Source organism: Salvelinus namaycush, chromosome 31 (genome assembly GCF_016432855.1).
Source record: "Salvelinus namaycush isolate Seneca chromosome 31, SaNama_1.0, whole genome shotgun sequence".
NCBI lineage: Eukaryota > Metazoa > Chordata > Actinopteri > Salmoniformes > Salmonidae > Salvelinus > Salvelinus namaycush.
Genome location: NC_052337.1, coordinates 46,346,606 through 46,366,472, shown reverse-complemented (window position 1 = coordinate 46,366,472; position 19,867 = coordinate 46,346,606). Strand labels below are relative to the sequence as shown.

The 19,867-nt window shown below is 42.2% G+C and overlaps 1 protein-coding gene across 1 annotated transcript in view; it reads left to right on the top strand.

Moving 5' to 3' along the window:
• The window catches only part of LOC120026178 (potassium/sodium hyperpolarization-activated cyclic nucleotide-gated channel 1-like), a 185,338-nt gene that overhangs the window by 156,523 nt on the left and 8,948 nt on the right, over positions 1 to 19,867 (top strand). Inside the window, exon 7 of the mRNA XM_038971003.1 lies at positions 3,951 to 4,115. Within this exon, the coding sequence (XP_038826931.1) occupies positions 3,951 to 4,115 (165 nt within the window). The remainder of the gene's footprint in view (positions 1 to 3,950; positions 4,116 to 19,867) is intronic.

Below are 19,867 nucleotides of genomic sequence, written 5' to 3'. Positions count from 1 at the left end.
CATGTTGTTGGGGTGCTTTGCTGCAGGAGGGACTGGTGAATATGAATATGGATGTATTGAAGCAACATCTCAAGACATCAGTCAGGAAATCTTAAATCTTAAATCTTGGTCACAAATGTGTCTTCCAAATGGACAATGACCAAGCATACTTCCAAAGTTGTGCCAGAATGGCTTAAGGACAAAGTCAAGGTATTGGAGTGGCCATCACAAAGCCCTGACCTCAATCCTATAGAAAATTTGTGGGCAGAACTGAAAAAGTGTGTGCGAGCAAGGAGGCCTACAAACCTGAATCAGTTACACCAGCTCTGTCAGGAGGAATGGGCCAAAATTCACCCAACTTATTGTGGAAAGCTTTTGGAAGGCTACCCAAAATGTTTGACCCAAGTTAAACAATTTAAAGGCAATGCTAACAAATTCTGATTGAGTGTATGTAAACTTCTGACCCACTGGGATTGTGATGAAAGAAATAAAAGATGAGAAATCATTCTCTTTTCACATTCTTAAAATAAAGTGGTGAATTTTTACTAGGATTAAATGTCAGGAATTGTGAAAAACTAAGTTTAAATGTATTTGGCTAAGGTGTATGTAAACTTCCGACTTGAACTGTATTATGACATGGGCAAATTAAGGCTGTAATCGGAATGGGTCACAGCGAAGTTGCAGTTAGCAGCTCCATCTAGAGATTGTACTGTAGTGTACTGCTTCAGCTCTGCACTTTTTGGCAATGTCCCAAATGACACCCTATTCGCCATATAGTGTACTACTTTTGACCAAGGCCCATAAGGCTCTGGTCAAATGTAATGCACTATATAGGGAATTTCAGGGGTGTCACCAGTGAACTCTGTTTAGTTTGAGCTTGATGTGTGTGGTGGTGGCATTGTAAGCCCCCAAATGGATGGGAAATCTAATTGAAATGAAACAAAGCTTCCACTTCTTTTGATGCACAAAGTGTGTGTGTGTGTGTGTGTGTGTGTGTGTGTGTGTGTGTGTGTGTGTGTGTGTGTGTGTGTGTGTGTGTGTGTGTGTGTGTGTGTGTGTGTGTGTGTGTGTGTGTGTGTGTGTGTGTGTGTGTGTGTGTGTGTGTGTGTAGCCAGTCATTCTACCATGTTATGCTGAAACCAGGCCCCTTTTCCGGCCAGCTGCCCATCTGGTGGGTAGTGATATTTTTACCTCGTCTGTTTGTCTTTGCATGAGTATGGCAGTAAGAGATGAGCTCTAACTTGGGAGCAGCTGGTCCAGTCAGGAAACTCCTTACTTCCCCTCCACTGAACCACACTATCAGCATCATAATATAGCGGCCATTGGACCAGGCCATAACCGGCAATGCTAGGCTAGCTGCACCCAGTGCCACTGGATATTGAATATCATTACCATATTGAATACTGGATTAGCATTAGTCAGGAGACTCACTACTTCTCATCCACTAAACCACATTATCAAAATAATAACATAGCCCAGCTCTTGGGTCCATGGGGAAATGAGATGTATGACACATGAAGTGATGGCAAATTACCCAGGGTTCTCCAGGGGTCAATGGTGATGACATGTGACAGGAAGGGGCGATGAAGAAACACATCAGATCATGTGGAGCGGTACTAACCGGCGAGTCACACTCTCCTAAGCCTCACACTTCGAGGCATGGTTGTCCAGATGACTAGTCTACCTCATTCCCACAACAGATCTGGGTTCAAATACTATGAATATTATTTGAACCCAGGTCCGCTTGTCATCAAGATGACTTTGCAACAAGGCTGGATGGCTGGGCTCTGTTCCCACACTGTTTGCCCTGAAGGAGATACAGGACAGGAGAGATAAGCTAACTGATTGTCCACTCATTCGTGAGAGTGACAGAAACACCTTCTCTTTGCTCGCCCACTCAGGCGGCTAACAGCTAACCTTTCTCCTTTCCTCTGGGCCGCCAGCCACAAACTGTAAAATAATACAATTAACTCCAAATACAACCAACTCTATATCTGCTCTTAGCTGCTGTAAATTTCTTATTGCTAGCTCATTATTTTTTGTCTCTCTCTTTCTCTATTGGACTGGGACGGTAAGGAAGTAATTAGAGTGAAGGGGTTATGGGTACAGAGGGGGGACGGTGTGGCAGTTTGGCTCTGGCTGTGTCCCAAATGGCATTTCCTATGCAGTGCATTACTTTTGACAAGAACCCTGTAGGCACTACATAGGGAACAGGGTGGCATTTCAGACGCATCCAGTGTGGCCGCCTCCTGTCATATTGCACCCCATGGAGTCTCTCTGTGCCAACATAGATTGCACTTATGAGGAGATTTTTCCATTGTAAGAGCACTAACACCTTGTTCACACTCGCAGCTTGAGCGTGCTGTTTTCATATCCTGCGGGATACAGCAGGCAGCTCTAGCAGCTAATGCTTTTCACAGAGGAAATCTAGGCTGTGAATGTCAAGGGCATTTTCCTCTAATTAATCATACCTCCTTTCATTCACTGCGCTGCAAATATGACTCACTGTTATGCTCTAAAGAAAATATTGCACCATATGGACGTGTTTGTCAATACACGATCAATAAATAGTAACCCTAGCATCAGCTAACATCAGCTAGCCCCTGGGGACAAGATGTGCAAGGTTTACTTTCCCAGTGACCCTCTTTTCTGATAGGTCTGTTTGGATGGTTTGACCCCACAGTAGCAGGGTTGATAATTACCTTTCCTGAATTAGATCCAAGAATAGCGTCAGTCAAATTTGATGGGTAACATGTCCAAGGGCAGAGTGATTGGTCTAGGAATTAGGGAAGCAAGTCTAGCACATTAGGTCCCAGTGGCTAACATATTGTACATGTCATCTGGGTAGGTACTGAAGGTCTGGGATAGGGACCAGGGCATCAGCAGAGTTCTGGCTACCACTTCGATATGAAGCAAAAGTATTGGGACTACACTCGCTACATACAGGCCAGGCTCACCGGAGCTGAGAACCAGCACCTCAAATTCTTTACTGCTGGGCTCCTTTTCCTCTTATAGAATATAAGCTGGAAAGTGTTGCAGAGTTCCTGCACCTATATATAAACAGCACCCAAATGAATACCAGCACCTATTTCAGTCCAAGTCAAGCAATGAGGCCAGGATTCAATCCATCAAGGATGAACTATACCTGTGCACAGCGATAGACTTTTAAAAGGCAGTTGCCCTGATGATCACCGAGATCATGATCGCTGCAATTGCTGTGGATGTCGGCTCAGGACGAAATCATCTTCAAAGTTCAATCACAGTTCACCAGGTTATAATCTGTCTTTGTTTTAATCCTGGCCACTGTGTCTATACAGTATACAGTATGTACTGTACATACTCAACACTAGACAGCAGCAGTGGCAGCAGCCAGCAGTACATAAAGTGATTTTTCCGACTCATTCGCTCAAAGTGACAACATGATGAATTGACTCTGCATAGCTCTAGTTACTACGCAGCGGCCATCACTTTATTTACATGCACATTAGGTTATCATGCCACCAGATCCAGCTGTACCTTGGAAACTGCTCATTCTTCATTTATATGGTAATTTGTCCAATGTTGGAGGTTGCACACCCCAGATTAGGTTAGAGCTGGTCTTTGTTATGGCTGTAATTACTCAGTCCATTGCTTCCTCCCTCCATGTGTGTCTATCAGAGCTCTCCAGTTCTAACAAACAAAGGTATTACTGACAATGGAACGCATTTTGGCCATGAAGCCTTAGTCAGCATAGACACCAAACAGAAAGAGTTTATAAGTAGTGTACACACATCCAGTAGTAATGAAAGAAAGATAAGGTACCTACAGACAGACCCAAGGTCTTCTTGCACAATAAAACTGCAGGAGTGTTCGAAAGTGTGGGTATCTATCTTTCTTTCATGAGCAAACAGAAACAGTGCATTATTTCAGTGACATCAAAAAGTAAGAATTGAGCTTATTGTCTTATTGTGCACATTGTATTTTCTCGACAGAGATTTGTCTGCTGACGAAGGGGAGACGCACGGCCAGCGTTCGCGCCGACACCTACTGCCGTCTCTTCTCCCTCTCTGTGGATCACTTCAACGTGGTGTTGGAGGAGTACCCCATGATGCGCCGCGCCTTCGAGACTGTAGCCATCGACCGCCTGGACCGCATCGGTAAGACCATGACCACACCTTGCTGTTGATACTATACTGTGTTGGGTTGGTGCCCTGTCATGCCCTGCCTGTGCCGTGTCATGTGTATCTATCTGTTTTTATCGTGTTTGCCCTCCGTCACAGCACTGTGTTCGTCTGCCATCGCGATGCATGACTTGTAAGCTGCACTATCTTTGTTCTTTCTTTCCTCCAAGTTACCTTAATTTTACAAAAAAATTACATTGGTAACATTTATTGTTTTCAAAATTAAGTCAAAGTCCAATTGTGTTAATAAATGGAAGTCAGTGGCAGTGCATTTCACTGACTATCCGGTAGGGTGTCAGATCCGTCCCTTTTTTGGTTTGGTGTTGACCCCCAACTGGAATCCCTTCCGGCGATTGGGCGGAAGCTAGAACGCATTTGCATGTGCCTCAGTATTCATTCGCCTGCACACCTAGGTATGAGCAGCACCCTGACCCCATCCCTAGGCCCAGGCCAGCCAGGGCAGCCAAAGACTGGCTGATCTGGGCACGTGATACCATGGAGGAAGTTACCCAGCTTGACCAGGCTTTACCAGGCACGGCTTGTACACAAGATATGATGCCACTTAGCTTCTGTTAGGGTTGCAAAATTCGTTAAACTTTCCACAAAATTCCCAGGTTTTCCAGAAGTCCCAGATGGGTTATTCCTGGATTCAGGAGGGAATATGCAGCTAATATGGGAATCCTCCAACCTGGATTTCTGGAAAGTTACCAGATTGTTGCAACCCTAGATACAAGCATTTTCCTTTCTAAGAGCAAAATAGACAAACTTGGCCATTATTAGTGACCATTTAACTAAAGTCATAAAGAACGATAATCAATAAAAATCAGAAACATAATTATTATAACGATTGAAAAAAGGGGCACATGTATGTAATGCAACCAGGGCATCTATTTGTTTTTTATGCTGTTTTTTTTCTAAATAACTTTTCCATTTTAAAGTTGTTTTTTTTTAATGAATTTGCTCATAATATACTATATTTCTACTATATCAATATTTGGGAAATATTATGATATAATCTGGTCTAGGTGTTTCTCCTCAATTGAGTGCTTTATAACTACAAATATTATGGGATATGTTCCTGGAGAGGTTGCCTGCAAAACTCACATTTCAACATGGCCACACACTTATACAAAGTACAAAGCATATAGCATCTAATGCTTGTAGAATATTGCACGAGTAATGCATATACACTACCGTTCAAAAGTTTGGGGTCACTCAGAAATGTCCTTGTTTTTTTAAAGAAAAGCACATTTTCTGTCCATTAAAATAATATAAAATTGATCAGAAATACAGTGTAGACATTGTTTTTCTTTGCAACTCTGCCTAGAAGACCAGCATCCCGGAGTTGCCTCTTTACTGTTGACGTTGAGACGTGTACTATTTAATGAAGCTGCCAATTGAGGACTTGTGAGGCGTTTGTTTCTCAGAAGAAAGGTCTTTGTTTCTAGCCATTTTGAGCCTGTAATCGAAACCACAAATGCTGATGCTCCAGATGCTCAACTAGTCTAAAGAAGGCCAGTTTTATTGCTTCTTTAATCAGAACTACAGTTTTCAGCTGTGCTAACATAATTGCAAAAGGTTTTTCTGATGGTCAATCAGCCTTTTAAAATGATAAACTTGGATTAGCTAACACAACGTGCCATTGGAACACAGGAGTGATGGTTGCTGATAATGTGTCTCTGTACGCCAACAGTGGTTCCTTCTTTAAAAGTTGCGAGCTTACACCACGGGACTTAGAGGTACCCAGCGTCACGGCTTCATTGCTCCAGACCACCACAAGGGGGAGTTAGAGCACTCACTATGCATTTGGGTCCCAAGGTTTTTATATGACCAATCATATTGAGTGATTCCAATGACAAATTTGACACGGGCCACCCGTCCCTGGTGACTTCAGCAAAGATGGCTGACAAAACATTACGGGAAGCAAATGTATGTAGTTATAACATCATAACAACTCAAGCAAAAAATTTACAATTGAGAGGAATATGTTAGTTAATGTAGAGACAAACGATTGTGCATATGTTTTTGTCATAAAGTTAATTTACGAAAATCGCTATTTAGCAAGTTTTTTTCAGCCATATCCAATACCAGGTGTATCAAACTCATTCATTATAGCAAGCAGGGAACAGGTTTCGAACCCTCAACATTCTAGCCGAAGTCCAGCACACTATCGACTGTGCCCAAATGTATTAATTGGGGTTGAGGCCGATTGTGGCTAAAGACACTTTATCAATTGGAATCTTTAACGTGGAAAGGGAAAAAAGTATTATTATTAGTTTTTCACAAGCGTAGCAGGATGGGCTATTAGCTGAACAATAGACTATTCAACCTTTACTAAAGAATTGTCTAATAGCTGAGCTAGGTGTGAATCCCCCTCCCTCCCCTCCCCAACTTGAGCTAGGTGTGAAACCCCCTCCTCCCCAACTTGCAACAAATCATTTTCAGGACTATCTGGAAAAAGCAGCAGAGATGCGCAATAGGTTTCTAAGAAGAGGCTATTCTACACAATGTGTGGAAGAAGCTCTTAATTTGGCATTGGGGAAAACAAGACATGAACTGCTACAAAAAAGACCCGCTAAACATAAGAACACTCTGTAATGTTCACAACTACATATACTTTTAACTCGTGAAAAGTGGGAGATTCGGTCAAGAAACACTGGCATGTTTTATTTACGGATAAATTGGTCTGTGCCAGCTGCCAGCCACAAAAGAAAATCATCCAGAATGTTTTTAGATTTTCACCCTCCAGACATTATTTCCTAAAGGTCTTAATTATGAAATGCCTATGTATGTTATGTTGTGAATTTGAACATGAATTATGCCCCTATTTCAGATTACGCTGATGTTTTTCTTACATTGTACCCAATGATTTATGAAAACTTGCTTGGTAGGTCGATGTCCTCATTGTGGTTTTACAGACGTGTTTAATACGTTTTATGTACACACTTTATTTGAATATTTATGAAATGCATATTGTTATATTTGGTAGCACTTATTTGTTTTCCTTTGCCTCCAACCCCTTTCGATGCGTGGAACGGATGTGGGTGTGGCTAGGTCTACATAAGGGTGCTAATTTAAAACACTCACAAAAGCTCTGACGAAGGACGTGAGGTCGATACATAAGGCTTATTAAAGATCAGTGATACGATCAAGAGCAGTGTGTGGGTTCCTTCCTCTTTTCCTCATCCTATCCGGCTGTTGCCATGCACCTGCAAAAAAGATAGCTCAAATGTGCAAGTGCCTTTTGAATTTGACTTTACAAACAACAAGAGGGCTTAATTTGAGTCTTTCTTCGGAGCCTAGACCTATATAAAATAACCTAACTGGCTGAGGTAGGCTATGAGGCTTAACAGCCTAATAGAGGTAGGATTTTTTTTATTAGGCCTACTTACAATTGCAACTGGTCACAAATGTAGCATCCTACATAAAACAATCATTTAAAGAAAAAATGTCTGCACGTTTGAACTAAAACAATGTAACTAATAATGAAAAGCGCACATTTGTAAATCCCAAACTCTAAAAGTAATTGGAAAGGTAGAAACAAATTATGTATGACATTGTGGTTACAATAAAGAATGTAGCCAATCATGCAAATGATTCCTATTAGCAGGACAATAGACTTTTTATAGCCCGGCTACTGTTGTGAAAATCCCTCAACTTGCAATGTATTCGATGCTTAAGTACTCTAAAGTGTTACATTTCTAACTCAAAACAGCATTTCTTCATCGACATCTTTATGCTTTTGTTAATCTTCTTGATATTCTTCCTTTTTTTCTGTAGCAATTTTGAGCAAATTGCTCAAGGGCCACGGTTGATTTGTCTGTGAAGATGACGTTATTGAATGTCTCGCCAGCTTTGATCCATGCCTGTGTCACGCTCTGACCTTAGTTATCTATGTTCTTTGTATTATTTTGGTCAGGTCAGGGTGTGACGAGGGTGGGTATGTGTGTTTTGTCTTGTTTTTTTTGTAAGTCTAGGAAATTGTAGGTCTATGGTGACCTGAATTGGTTCCCAATCAGAGGCAGCTGTTTATCGTTGTCTCTGATTGGGGATCCTATTTAGGTTGCCATTTTCCATTTTGGTTTCGTGGGTCTTGTCTATGTGTAGTTGCCTGTTTCAGCACTCGTTGTATATAGTTTCACGTTCGTTTTGTTAGTTTGTTTAGTGTTCTTTCTTTATTAAAAGAAGAATGTATTCATATCACGCTGCGACTTGGTCTCATCAATACGACGAATGTGACAGAAGAACCCACCATAAAAGGACCAAGCAGTGTGTTAAGGAGGAATGGACATGGGAGGAAATTTTGGACGGTACAGGACCCTGGACGCAGGCTGAGGAGTCGCCTAGGAGTAAGAGAGGACAGCAACGACGTCGGGGAGGTAGGCCACAGAAATCCCAAGAAAATGTTGGGGGGGGGGGGCACATGGAGCAGTTGGCGGAGCCGAGGAGTGGACCAGAGCCAGCCTGGGAGAAGAAGGAGAATCCGGAGGAGAGAGAAATGGGGGAGTTGTTGAGTTGGTGGATGAAGCACGGATTTGGAATAAAGGAACGTGTTGTCAGTTTGGTGCCACCTTAGTCAACTCCTCATACTCATCCTGAAACGTGTGTTAAAGTTCCGGAACAATTGATGCCGGCTATACACACCAGGTCTCCAGTATACCTTCACAACCCAGTGTGTCCTGTGCCAACTCCTCGCACTCTCTCTCAAGTGCGCTTTCCCAGTCAGGTGTGTCCTGTTCCTGCTCCTCGCACTCTTCCTCAAGTGCGTGTCCCCAGTCAGGTCCGTCCTGTTCCTCCTCCCCGCACTCGCCCTGAGGTGCGTGTCCTCAGCCCGGTACCACCAGTTCTGGCACCACGCACCAGGCCTCCAGTGCGCCTCCAGAGTCCAGTACGTCCTGTTCCTCCTCCCCGCACTCGTCCTGAGGTGCGTGTCCCCAGCCCGGTACCACCAGTTCCAGCACCACGCACCAGGCCTCCAGTGCGCCTCCACAGTCCAGAGCTTCCGGCAACAGTACCCAGTCCAGAGCTTCCGGCAACAGTACCCAGTCCAGAGCTTCCGACGACAGTACCCAGTCCAGAGCTTCCGGCGACAGTACCCAGTCCAGAGCTTCCGACGACAGTACCCAGTCCAGAGCTTCCGGCGACAGTACCCAGTCCAGAGCTTCCGGCGACAGTACCCAGTCCAGAGCTTCCGGCGACAGTACCCAGTCCAGAGCTTCCGGCGACAGTACCCAGTCCAGAGCTTCCGGCGACAGTACCCAGTCCAGAGCTTCCGGCGACAGTACCCAGTCCAGAGCTTCCGGCGATGTTTCATAGTCCGGAACCTCCAACGACGGGCCACAGTCCGGAACCTCCTACGACGGGCCACAGTTCGGAACCTCCAACGACGGGCCACAGTCCGGAACCTCCAACGACGGGCCACAGTCCGGAACCTCCTACGACGGGCCACAGTCCGGAACCTCCAACGACGGGCCACAGTCCGGAACCTCCTACGACGGGCCACAGTCCGGAACCTCCAACGACGGGCCACAGTCCGGAACCTCCAACGACGGGCCACAGTCCGGAACCTCCAACGACGGTCCACAGTCCGGAACCTCCAACGACGGGCCACAGTCCGGAACCTCCAACGACGGGCCACAGTCAGGAGCCTCCAGAGACGATCTCCAGTCCGGAGCCTCCGGCAACGGTCCCCAGTCCGGGGCCTCCGGCGACGGTCCCCAGCCCGGGGCCTCCGGCAATGATCCACAGTCCGGAGCCTCCGGCGATGAGCCACGGTTCAGCTCTACAAAGGCGGAGGGACCAGTGTAAAGATGGGGGGCAGCGTCCAGAACCAGAGCCGCCACTGAGGGTAGATGCCCACCCGGACCCTCCCCTATAAGTTCAGGTTTGCGGTCGGGAGTCCGCACCTTTGGGGGGGGGGGTACTGTCACGCTCTGACCTTAGTTATCTATGTTTTTTGTATTCTTTTGGTCAGGTCAGGGTGTGACGAGGGTGGGTATGTGTGTTTTGTCTTGTCTAAGGTTTTTGTATATCTAGAAGTTTTTGTAAGTCTAGGTAATTGTAGGTCTATGGTGACCTGAATTGGTTCCCAATCAGAGGCAGCTGTTTATCGTTGTCTCTGATTGGGGATCCTATTTAGGTTGCCATTTTCCATTTTGGTTTCGTGGGTTCTTGTCTATGTGTAGTTTCCTGTTTCAGCACTCGTTGTATATAGCTTCACGTCCGTTTTGTTTAGTGTTCTTTCTTTATTAAAAGAAGAATGTATTCATATCACGCTGCGCCTTGGTCTCATCAATACGACGAACGTGACAGCCTGGGCCTGCAGGACGCAAAGTTCTTTATTTGTCAGACGAATCATTGGGTCGAAACTAGAGAACAGTACAAAACAAGTGAACACACATGGTTAATGTTCTGAGAATTAAAAAAAATATATATATATAAAACATTACTTACCGAGCCGTGATGCCCGCAGATTACAGATTGCCTTTGCCGATCGACTCACTCATCAGTGAGTCAATGGCTTAAATAGTCATTGACTCACTCACGCGTTGAAAAGGATCGAGATGGAGTCACAATCCATGTCAGGCACACCTGTGAGCTCTGGAACTCCACCTCCGACAGGCAGAGTCAACAGGCAGAATGTCACCCTGACATTTTCATTCCTCTTCTATTTTAGCGCTGTTTCTGCTGCTCTGAGACAAGCACGACACAGGGATTCTTTATCTAAAAAGCACAGTACTGTACTGCCGGACATCATGTTGTAAAGCCCCATATTTTCCATTCCATCCTAACAGAAACCCAGAGGGTTTTTTGTTTTTCATGGAATAGAAACACCATTATATTAATCAAATTAGTTAAGCATGTACCAGTCAAAGGTTGGGACACACCTACTCATTTAAGGATTTTTCTATATTTTTACTATTTTCTACATTGTAGAAAAATAGTGAAGACATCACAATTATGAAATAATCAGTTAACAAATTCCTATTTACAAGGACAGCCTACTCCTTCCTCCCAAACGGGGAACCCCGGTCTCCCGCGTGCCCCGCATTCTGTAGTACAGACATGGCCTGCTCTCCGTTATGTAAGGAATTAGGCACTTTCCCATGTTAACTACAGTATGTATTGTAGATTGTAAAATCAACCCCATATACTATGTTATTACAAAAAATATTTTAAATTCTCTGGTAATGCAAATACGTAATACTATCAAATGCTTCTCAAAGATGCCCTCTGGTGGTCAAACTAGCAATAACTTGCAGTAACAGAAAAAATGGCTGAGAATTAAATGACGTGCCACAGAATGCTGCAGCAGCACGCAAGGTGTGCCACAGTATGACGCAGCTTTTAATGGAGGAACCACTGTATGTAGATATTCCATAAAATAATCAGCCATTTCCAGCTACAATAGTCATTTACAACATTAACAATGTCTACACTGTATTTCTGATCAATTTCATGTTATTTTAATAGACAAAAAAATTGCTTTTCTTTCAAAAACAAGGACATTTCTAAGTGACCCCGAACTTTTCAACGGTAGTGTAAGTAATGCATCCGTATTGAAAAGGCACCTCTTTTATATTGTATGTACTGTACGTACTCTTTGTCCTAAGACGCCCATTATATGTTTTCACATAAAGTATATTATCTATTAGGACAAAGTATAGCAGATAGCTTAGTAAACAATACTTTATTATGTTCCCAAATGCCTTTGTCAGGTTTTAGATTTTAACAGAAGTACAAAGTTAACTGATGTTGTATGCAATATTATTCTTTATAGAGAGCACATTTTGCGTCTCTCAACTTCAGTTTCTGCATTGAGAGGCTTTATTTTGAAGTGGATGGCAGGGATATTGGAATGTTTTGCTTCTCCATGCGAGTCTTACTTTCATATTGTACACATACTTTATTTTGCCCCCATTTATTCCCTAGCCCTCTACTAAATGATTTTCTCCTTTTGAATTTCCACTTTCTTGGATGTTAAGCTAGACTTGGGCCCATCTAGCCTTGTTTAAATCTTTGACAAGCATATATCTTAACAAAACTTATATAGATTCCTTAAAATAAAAAGGAGCTATTTCAAACATTAAATTCGAATATAATTGTTTTAATAAATCAGACACCATATTGAAGAGAGTCTTTTAGCATAAAGCATTAAACAGTCATGTACCATTACCGAAAGAAAATACGAATTGGGTAGGAGTGGTTGGGAATATTTGTCATCCTAAAGTATGGTGAGGGCTAGAGACTTGTTAAAATAAGCTATTAAGCAAAAACTCATGGACATTTTATATTGCATGGACAAATATCATTTGCATTTGTCATTTGCATGGACAAATGATATAAAACAGCAGAACATTATTGTGAATTTGATCTATAACAAATCTTACAAAATTACACTTGACAGGATTCTCAGGCACTTTATCATTCTATCTACAACTGCAGTGCCTTTGGAAAGTATTCAGACCCCTTGACCTTTTCCACATTTTGTTAGGTTACAGCCTTATTATAAAATTTATGAAAGTTTTTTTCCCTCATATCTACACACAATACCCCATAATGACAAAAGAATAACTGGTTTCTTGAGTCTTCTTGGGTATGACGCTACAAGATTGGCACACTTGTATATGGGGAGTTTCTCCCATTCTTCTGTACAGATCGTTTCAAGCTCTGTCAGGTTGGATGGGGAGCGTTGCTATACAGCTATTTTCGGATCTCTCCAGAGATGTTCGATCGGGTACAAGTCCGGGCTCTGGCTGGGCGACTCAAGGACATTCAGAGACTTGTGCCGAAGCCACTTGTGTGTTGTCTTGGCTGTGCGCTTAGGGTCGTTGTCCGGTTGGAAGGGGAACCTTCGCCCCAGTCTGAGGTCCTGAGCACTCTGGAGCAGGTTTACATCAAGGATCTCTCTGTACTTTGCTCCATTCATCTTTGCCTCTATCCTGACTAGTCTCCCAGTCCCTGCCACTGAAAAACATCCACACAGCATGATGCTGCCACCACCATGCTTTACCGTAGGGATGGTGCCAGGTTTCCTCCAGACGTGACGCTTGGCGTTCAGGCCAAAGAGTACAATCTTGGTTTGATCGGACCAGAGAATCTTGTTTCTCTTGGTCTGAGAGTCTTTAGTTGCCTTTTGGCAAACTCCAAGTGGGCTGTCATGTGCCTTTTGCTGAAGAGTGGCTTCCGTCTGGCCACTCTACCATAAAGGCCTAATTGGTGGCATGCTGCAGAGATGGTTGTCCTTCTGGAAGGTTCTCCCATCTCCACAGAGGAACTCTAGAGCTCTGTCAAAGTGACCATCGGGTTCTTGGTCACCTCCCTGACCAAGGCCCTTCTCCCCTGATTGCTCAGTTTGGCCGGGTGGCCAGCTCTAGGAAGAGTCTTGGTGGTTCCAAACTTCTTCCTTTTAAGAACGATGGAGGCCACTTCTTGGGGACCTTCATTGCTGCAGAAATGTTTTGGTACCCTTCCCCAGATCAGTGCCTCGACACAGTCCTGTCTTGGAGCTCTACGGACAATTCCTTCGACCTCATGGCTTGGTTTTTGCTCTGACATGCACTGTCGACTGTGGGACCTTATATAGACAGGTGTGTGCCTTTCCAAATCATGTCCAATCAGTTGAATTTACCACAGGTGGACTCCAATCAGGTTGTAGAAACATCTCAAGGATGATCAATGGAAACAGGATACACCGGAGCTCATTTTCGAGTTTCGTAGCAAAAGGTCTGAGTTCTTATGTAAATAAGGTATTTCTGTTTTTAATGAATCTGCAAAAGTTTCTAAAAACCTGTTTTCACCTTGTCATTATGGGGTATTGGGTGTAGATTGATGAGGAAATTGTTTTATTTAAATCATTTAAGGCTGTAATGTAACAAAATGTGGAAAAAGTCAAGGGGCCTGAATACTTTCCGAAGGCACTGTATAATTAAAATGATTGGAGTGGAGTGGAGTTTTTGTATAGGCACCCAGTGTCTTTTAAAATAACAAATTCTGTGAGAAGATTTTTATAAAATCAATTTGAATTTGCAGAACGATAGTGTGCAAATGTCTCAAACCCGGATTAAGCCCGTGGTTGGTGTTTATTTCCTGTTTGTTTTTTCTTATTATTAGTAAGGTATATTTGTTTGTCTGACTCAGGCATGTTGATATTGAATTTATTTGCATCCCTAGTATTGGCTCAACATTGCAATATTATTGTGACAGGCAAGTCGGCGTCAATCGATAAAACATGATGTCATGGTTGGGATATGCCATTCAGATCGAATTAATAGTCCATAGGGCCTATACGATATGGTATGTCATACTAGTGAAAATATACCATTTACTGGTCATATGAATCAATCCTCCCATATCTTTAAACAACTGGCTATAGTACTGTACATCAGTTCCATTGCCCTGTAGATTCTGAGTGTGTGTTTACTACCCTCTGAAACGTATGCCCCTTTGACCTCTGCGGTGGTCGTGATTTACATTTGCCCTTTTCACCAAAGATTTAGGTAGGCTTTTTTTTAAAGCCAACAGATGAGTCACATTATGTTTGGCTTTAAAACAAGAGCTGGCTGCCGGCTCTTAAAATAACACTTCTCCTAAATCAGGAAGTGTTATGGGATAAATCCGTTCATTTGGACTTTAAAAAAGGGTGTTTTGTCTCATACAAGGGAAAATACAATGTCATGATCAGTGCTGGATGTCTCGTTTATATATGGGCTGCCATTTGGTTAAGTGCTTGTCTGGTTGGTTCTTTAAAAAAAAAAAAAGTACCATGCATTGAAACAAATAACATGTTGCACAATTCATTGTATCTCTATCTAAAAATTATTTGACCAGGAGTTCCTCTTGAGATGAGCACATCTCGTTATCAAGAGTGTCCTGGCCGACGAATAGGCAGCAGGTAAACGCTTTATTACACTTACAATATTCGCACATCCAGGTAAAATGACCCAGAAGGACACTAAAATGGATCCAAACTCAAATACATACAAATACTTCCAGAACATGAACTCACAAAGTTACATTAATTCACAAGGTGATTTCCTTCCTCCATTGAAAAGAAACCTGAAGTTCCCCACAGTAGGTGTAACATATTTTTTGTTGTGAACATACAGGTTGATAAATGATGATTTTCTACGTAGTAATTTGACAGAGGTAACTAAAACAAAGGAATATTGATAAAATATAACATGTACTGTTTCTGTAAGCATTTGCATTATCCTGACCATTAGATGTTACAAGATTGACTACAGTAATTGTTCATATCTGGCATTTGTTCACAAATGATTACATTTCCTTAGATTAGTAAGTACTTGGATAGTATCAATACAACTATACACATATTGTTGAGTGAAGGAATCCATTTTCATCCGGTTCTATAATGTTTTTAATTATTTCAGAATTATTAGAGTTTATTCCGCTGTGTGAAAAACTGCATTTTGTGATTGAGCATTTTTTATTTATTTTTATAATTGTTGAGGAAACAATTAGTTTTGATTAATTAAAAAAACCTAATTGAGATGTTGAGCTGATCTTTTTTTTTTTCTTCAGTACAACAGTTAGAGAGACAGGGGTGAAAACCTAAGCAGCTTAATGCCCTTCCTATTTTTTAAGTTTGGGCTGACGTCATAGTAAGCAACCACCTGGTGAGGTGCTTGAGCTCTGTGTACCACAGCCTTGATACCACTGTTCCGCCCCGTCAGTAATTACCATAGGTTGGGATAAACCTGCACAGACTGGTCGGTTAGATAACGAATCAAAGGCATGAAATCCTATTGTCTCTTTATTGATTAAAGCCACAGTCAAATTAAAGTGAATACGCTTTAATCTGAAGGGCCTAGGTGGCAAAGTCATTTTTAACATGGGATGCAACAGGAATGTTCTGTATGTTTTTGAATAAACTTAACATTTGTTACTCATGATAACTCATCAATCAGTGAAAGGTTTTGGATACATTTTTATATTCAAAAGTAGTTAAAGTTTGACAGCAGTTTCTTTCCTTGGTTGGTCATTATAACCAACATCAATGTTTTTTGTTATTTTTATTGTTGTTCTCGTGGTTACTTCTGTTAACCATCCTTTGTTTCATTTTTTATTTATTTTCAATTTCTTTATTGGTGTAGTATTTATTTTCCCCAGCGCACTGAGATAATGGATTGACAGTTATCACCATGCCGTTAGTTCAACCCTTACAAACAGCAAAATACAAAAATGCTTTGTGAAATAGCTACTGAAATAGTTGATTACCCATTTCCGTATATTTCGGTGCATTTTCATGTCTAAAGACAATAAATATTCATCATAAACACTAGTACTATCCTTTCACCAAAAAGGAAACCAAGTACAGTATGTTGAAAGAAAACTACAGTGCCTTCGGAAAGTATTCAGACCCCTTGTCTTTTTCCACATTGTTACATTACAGCCTTATTCTAAAATTGATTAAATAAATACAAAAATCACAGCAATCTACACACAATACCCCATAATGACAAAGAGAAAACCGTTTTTTAGAATTAAAAAAACAGAAATAACCTATTTACATAAGTTTTGAGAACATTTGCTATGAGACTCAAAATTGAGCTCAGGTGTATCCTGTTTACATTTGTCATCCTTGAGATGTTTCTATAACTTGGAGTCCACCTCCGTTAAATTCAATTGATTGGATATGATTTGGAAAGGCACATACCTGTCTATATAAGGTTCAATTGTCCGTAGAGCTCCGAGACAGGATTGTGTCGAGGCACATATCTGGGGAAGGGTACCAAAACATTTCTGCAGCATTGAAGGTCCCCAAGAACACATCATCCTTAAATGGAAGAAGTTTAGAACCACCAAGACTCTTCTTAGAGCTGGCCGCCCGATAAACCCGATGGCCACTCTGACAGAGCTCTAGAGTTCCTCTGTGGAGATGGGACAACCTTCTAGAAGGACAACCATCTCTGCAGCACTCCACCAATCAGGCCTTTGTGGTAGAGTGGCCAGACGGAAGCCACTCTTCAGTAAAAGGCACAGGACTGTCCTCTTGGAGTTTTCCAAAAGGCAACTAAAGACTCCCGGGCTATGAGAAACAAGATTCTCTGGTCTGATGAAACCAAGATTGAACTCTTTGGCCTGCATGCCAAGTGTCATGTCTGGAGGACTCCTGGTACCATCCCTACGGTGAAGCATGGTGGTGGCAGCATCAAGCTGTGGGGATGTTTTTCAGTGGCAGAGACTGGGAGACTAGTCAGGAGAGAGGCAAAGATGAACGGCGCAAACTACAGAGAGATCCTTGATGAAAACCTGCTCCAGAGTGCTCAGGACCTCAGACTGGGGCGAAGGTTCACTGTCTAACAGGACAACAACCCTAAGCACACAGCCAAGACAACGCAGGCATGGCTTTGGCACAAGTCTCTAAATGTCCTTGAGTGGCCCAGCCAGAGTCCGAACTTGAAGCCGATTTAACATATCTGGAGAGACTTGAAAATAACTGTGCCGCAACGCTCCCCATCCAACCTGACAGAGCTTGAGGGGATCTGCAGAGAAGAATGGGAGAAAATATAGGTGTGCCAAGCTTGTAGCGTCATACCAAGAAGACTTGGTGCTGTAGTTGCTGCAAAAGGTGCTTTAACAAAGTACTGAGTAAAGGGTCTGAATACTTATGTAAATGTGAAATTTTATGGGGTATTGTGTGTAGATTGATGAGGGGGGGAAAACAAAACAAAAATTTTGGAATAAGGCTGTAAACATAGCAAAATGTGGAAAAAGTCAAGGGGTCTGAATACTTTCTGAAGGCACTGTATATAACAGAAATATGGGTAAAAAAAATGGGAAAAAGTTGTATAAGAATAACACCATTTCTAAGCATGCCTATCTAGTTCCCTTGATTGTTAATTTAGATTTAGTAGTACCAGAATGGCTAGGTATACAGTATTTGGTATAGTGCATAATATACAGTAACTATATTACTCCCAAATAAGCAGCATTTAATACTGTGATCTCTACAAACCTCAGCTTCGATCAGAGTCAAAGTTTACTGAGCTGTATGATATTTTACTGTACTGTACCTGATTTACAAGGCCCCTTAACCCACCACTCCAGTTCTCCATCCCATATCCTTATGTTTTAAGAATAAAATGTCTGTGCCATCCACAGTGTTTAATGGTGAAGCATTCTGTTCAGCAATACTGTATATGCTGATGTCATGTAAGTCTATTGTAACCCTGCACTCAGTGTCTGGTGTTAGCACTAGCATCTAGCCACTTCCCTAGTGTTCAGCATCGTGATCGGTCAGAGTCTTAATGTTCAGCGCTGTCATTGGTCCGTATCCAAGGGAATCACAGCCAAGCCAATGACTGATTGACTTCCGTGGAATGACTAATAAAGTACTCATCGGCTCTCATCGGCTCTCTAGTGGTTAGAGCATTGGGCCAGTAACCGAAAGGTTGCTGGATCGAATCCCCGAGCTGACAAGGTAAAAATCTGTCGTTCTGCCCCTGAACATGGCATTTAACCCACTGATCCCCGGCAGGCCGCCATTGTAAAATAAGAATTTGTTCTTACTTGCCTAGTTAAATAAAGATAAATACAACAACAACAAAAATGAAATACCCAGTCTGAGAGAATCAATCACACCTGATCCACCTGCCAATGCTCATCCAGTGCTAGCGACAGCGCTACAAAACTGTCCCTGACAGTTATTACTTTGTGCTGGTTGACGGGGCATAATGTGAGGCATAACAAGGACTTGGGTTGTGTTCCAAAATGGTGCCCTATTCCCTATAAAGTGCACTACTTTTGACCAGAGCCCTATTGGCTCACTATAAAGAGAATGGGGTTCCTTTTCCGACGCAAACCTAGGGATGGATTTCCCAACACTACCTCACTAGGAATCCAGTGATCCCCTTGATTCTCTTTCACACAAAGCTATGGATATTAAAATCCTGTCGTTTTTAATGTGCCCCGCCGTTGACCCGGCCATCTGTACAGCTGACCGTATGCCAACTGGGAGGCAATACCCCATGATCGTAATGACAATGCCACTAACATTGTATTTTCTAAAGGATAGCTATTATAAGGCTAAAACCAGTTGAACTGACAGCCGCTTTGCAATGTTTTGCTATGACTTTAGTCATCAATCTCGCAAGAGGGCAATATTTTATTAATGTAGTATCCCCCCCAGAAAGCTATGACCTTTGGCTTTCACCTGGAATTGTTAATTTATGTCTGAGAAAAAAACACTTTTCAACCCATATGATCTAGTACACCATAAAAGTATAATAAAACATATACAAACATGAGGATATGACAACAACAACAAAAAGAATGTATGAATGAATAAGCCTTTTCATATTTTATAATATGTCCATATATTGTTATAATATGTTTTAGGAACATCTTCCCAAAATATTTCACCTTCTTTATTACTTTACCAAACATATAGTGATAGTCCAAACCTTAGTGATAGTCAAAATCTGTTAAATTTGGGCCATTTAAACGGCGTCTGTCCCTCCTATAGGCAAGGGGAGAAGGGCTATGTAAAGGGCTTTGATTTTGTCGTTCTGATCATATGCAATGTGTCTGCCTCCGACATAAAACAAATGTTTGACTTTGACACGAAATTACTTCTTTACTTACTTTAGGTTTAAGGAAGTGCGTCGGTCACATTCTTTATCATAGAGCTATGAATATGATGTATTTAGATCCGCTTGCTTGAGACAAATTCAGTGATTGCTTTGCCATGTCTGTGCCATGAA